The sequence below is a fragment of the Octopus bimaculoides genome, chromosome 11, assembly GCF_001194135.2.
Source record: "Octopus bimaculoides isolate UCB-OBI-ISO-001 chromosome 11, ASM119413v2, whole genome shotgun sequence".
Classification (NCBI taxonomy): domain Eukaryota; kingdom Metazoa; phylum Mollusca; class Cephalopoda; order Octopoda; family Octopodidae; genus Octopus; species Octopus bimaculoides.
Genome location: NC_068991.1, coordinates 37,917,373 through 37,921,426, shown reverse-complemented (window position 1 = coordinate 37,921,426; position 4,054 = coordinate 37,917,373). Strand labels below are relative to the sequence as shown.

Below are 4,054 nucleotides of genomic sequence, written 5' to 3'. Positions count from 1 at the left end.
CATATACATATATATATGTGTGTGTGTGTGTATGTACACATGTTTATGTATATATATGAAACAGTAAGTAACGGTAACGAATTCAAAAGTATTAGAAAAATAACAATAAAAACATGATAGTATGTTCAACCAATCATTTATACCATTTATATATATATTTATATATTTATAATATTTGTATACAGAATTTTACACACATCTTTACTGTCAATGATATTTGAGCCACATTTCATTGTGGCAGTAACCGTAGTAGTAGCAGTGGTAGTAGTAGTAGTAGTAGTAGTAGTAGTAGTAGTAGTAGTAGTAGTAGTAGTAGCAGTAGTAGCAGCAGTAGTAGTAGTAGGTTCTCGTATCGCGTGCTTTTTGTTTACCTCTCCCTGTCGTCACCTTCATCACCATCAACAACCTGTTTGTTGTCTTACTTCTGCCGTGTCTCCTGCCAACGTCATGGTAATTGTGATGATGACGATGATGTCGACGACGACGATGATGACGACGGTGATGATGATGATGATAATGATCTCGACGATGAACGTTTTAGTATTCGTCATGGCTGAAATCATCGTTGTCGTCATCATCATCATCGTCATCATCATCATCATCATCAGTGTTCTACTCGTTGTCCTCCTCTTCCTTCCCTTCTTTTCTTCCTTTCCTTCTTTTCTTCCTTTCCTCCTCCTCCTCCACCACCACCACCACCACCATCACCATCATCGTTATCATTGTGACCAGAGAGCCTTACTCTTTGCCAAATAAGTAATATAAGAGAAGAACCATGTTAAGTAATCCCAAGGAGTATTTTGAGCAACAAATAAACTCGTCCACAGCAATATTTCGTTCTTGGAAATACCTGCAGTCTGTGTGCTGCTCTTTCTAGCGTCTTTTTACCTCACCTTCCCCTTTCTCTTCTTTCTTTTTTACCTGTTGTTCTTCTGTTCTTCGCCTCTTGTTTTTCTATTTCCCCTTTACTTGTCTTCTGTGCAGTCTTCTTCCTCGTCTTCTACTAACAGTAGTACCACTTCTACTGCAACTACTACTACTACAACTGCAACTACTACTACTACAACTACAACTACTACTGCTGCTGCTGCTACAGTTACTTCTTTCAGTTATTGTAATGAATCAGCATATCTTTGTATTTTATTTCTGTTTCTCACTCTCATTTCACTGCCATATTGATGTTGCTTCTGCATTTGTGTTTTGGGGGAGAGTTTTTGTTATGGTCATTATTGTTAGTATTATTATTGTTGTTGTAATTGTTTTTAGAATGTTTGAAAATAGTTTTTTTTTTTTTTTTACATTCATCATTTGTTTTTGTTTTTGTTATTTAATTTATCTTTGTCTTTTTTTTCTTTTAAATTAATTATTCACGGACTGAAATGCTGGAAAATTTAAAGTACATAATTTAAAAAAAACATAGAAAAACTTCCAACAAACTAAGAGAGTTTAATTATATCATAGAAGATATTTTGTGTAATAGACTGGTGGCTGAGGAATTAAGGACGAGAGGCGAGAGCAAAGAACGATGACACGTCAAAGGATTCTGTGAAAGAAGAGCTGTCGGCCGTGAAAAGAACACCGCTGCAGCTTGGTTTGAAAGAGAGGATTGTGCAGCTGCTGCTGCTAGCATACTGCTTGTGTTTGGTGCTGGATTTGTTAGATTTGGATGCGAACTGTGATGCAAACCAGCGCTACCATTCCCGGGTGAACTGATTAGTCTTCCGCCGAACGAAGAACCGGAAGATGGAAGTGAAGCACCTTCGTGTAATTTTCGCATATGTTTCTTTAGGTCAAAATTTCGACAAAACCCTTTACCGCATATCTGACAGGTGAACGGTTTCTTTTCGTTGTGGGTATGCATATGAAAAGTGAGGTTGTAGATCTGGTGAAAGGCCTTGTTGCATACAGAACATTTGAACTGTTTTTCGGAGCTGTGTGTCAATTTATGATTTTTATAGTTACCTTTCTGATGGAACCCTTTACCGCAGTACTCACAGACGAATGGCTTGTAACCCTGGTGTATACGCATGTGTGTGTTCAGCGTGGAGCTCCGGTTAAAGGCCTTCCCGCAAGTGTTGCATTTATGTGGTTTTTCCGAAGTGTGTATAATCTTATGACGGCACAGAGTACTGGCTTGTCGAAAACCTTTACCACATACTTTACATATGAATGGACGAGCACCAGTGTGCACAGGCATGTGACGTGTTAGGTTATAGTGGGCATTGAAAATCTTGCCACATTCGGGGCACGTGAACGTCTTCTGTGTCTTTAAACTGTTTTTCTTTGCTACCAAAGATCGCCCTGCCATCAGAGAAGAACTGTTGCTGGTATTGGCAATATTATTCGGCGATACCAAAGCTGAGTCCGGTGAACCGACGGCAATTGTTGATTTAATACTAGATCTTCCATCTTCTCCCTGCTGACTAGAGTTACAAGAACTGTTTAAGCTCTCATGTTGCTTGGAACTCGTAGAGTTCGGCGTCAAAGCCAATGGAAGAGCAGAAGCATCCGAATAAACGTTACTATTTTCGATAAAAGATTTTCTTTGCGACGAAGAGCAATGTGCATTTGGTGTTAGACTTTGTGGACTTTTCCATACACTACTACCATTCATGCTGTTACTATTTACGGAGCACCCGCTGCTTATACCATTCTCAGATACACCACTGCCGATAATGGAATCTTTGCAGGCATAACCTCCTACGTCAACAATTAAATTTTTATCGATGGCCGACGAATATCTGGATGCATTATGATGTAATCCCTGAAAACCTGTATTTTTAAACATATTGAGAGTCTCCAGATTTCTGTCTTTTCTGATGGAGTTCGAATTAAATAAAAAGGGATATTGCCTAAGTATTTGTGTCTGGTAATCATTTACGTTAGCGTTTCGAGGTAACGGAAACGCTGGATGGAGGTAAGGTGCATAAATAACTGGGTCCCTATAATCTGAAGGATTACTAATTAAGTTTAAGCCTGCCCGTCGTTGGAGATCCGTATTAAAGAAGATACTCGCGTATGCAGATCCATGCATTGACGGATTAAACACCGATGTTGGAACCCATAACGAATCGATGTTTTTCGACTGAGTTTTGTAACCATTGTGTCCACTGACCTTAAGAATGTTGTTGTTGCTGTTATTGTTGACGATATTATTGGTATTGTTAATGATGCTATTGTGAACATTATGATTATTGTTAGAAGAGTTAATGTTGTTGCTATGATTGTTGTTGATGCACACGTTACTGTTGCTATTATGTTGGTTATTGTGTAAATGCTGTTGTGGAGATAGATCTTTATTAGTCCGCTTGGACGGCGTAAATTCCATAATTTTCTCAATGGAAAATGTCAGTTCAGCTTTTGAGTTTTCACTGTTTCTATTGGAAGGCATGTGCCTTGGAAGTTCCTTTTTGATCAATACTGACGAACGAGGCAAGCTACCCTCCATACTTCGACCGCTGCTACTCTCTTCATACATTTTCAATAGCTTTACTGGCTTGTTTGTGAAGGAAAATATTTTTCAATTTCGATTGGTTTCTTGTAAAATCTCACTGGAGTAGATAGAAATATCTGCAAATAAAATAAAAAAAATGAAAATTATTAAATCAATCTATATATGACACACACACACACACACACACTTGCCTACAAACATACATACACACAAACATAAACACATGTATATATACACCTTTATTCTTTTATTACTTATAGCCCTGGAGGATATGGCCATGGTGGAGCACCGCTTATGCTATTGGTACTACCCCAACAGAAATTGGTAAATAAGGCTGTTTGATGCCAGTGCCCTTAATTGCGTTTCTTATGTGACGTTGATTCACCTGGAATAACATAGTTCTTTGCATACATATGTGTGTGTGTGTGTGTGTAGCATTTAGTAAGCAGTAGTGTCGTTGAGTGTATCCAAAAAACCAACGAGTGATCCATTCCTGGGGAACAGGGGACTATAATGAGGTGACCGTAACTCAATGCCAACGATTTCGTTCTCGCAAAGGATTTGGGCTAGTTTTGCCAACGGATTATGAAAATTTACTTC

At 38.5% G+C, this 4,054-nt stretch overlaps 1 protein-coding gene across 1 annotated transcript; it reads right to left on the bottom strand.

Moving 5' to 3' along the window:
* Nucleotides 1–120: 120 nt before the first annotated feature.
* Nucleotides 121–3,564, bottom strand: LOC106883288 (zinc finger protein 230). Its single transcript, XM_014934245.2, has one exon. It carries the CDS (start codon nucleotides 3,476–3,478, stop codon nucleotides 1,451–1,453), a length of 2,028 nt encoding a protein of 675 aa, XP_014789731.1. The 5' UTR covers nucleotides 3,479–3,564; the 3' UTR covers nucleotides 121–1,450.
* Nucleotides 3,565–4,054: the final 490 nt, after the last annotated feature.

Coding starts and splice junctions, on each gene's coding strand:
- LOC106883288 (XM_014934245.2), bottom strand. CDS start 3,478: ATGTATGAAGAGAGTAGCAGCGGTCGAAGTATGGAGGGTAGCTTGCCT.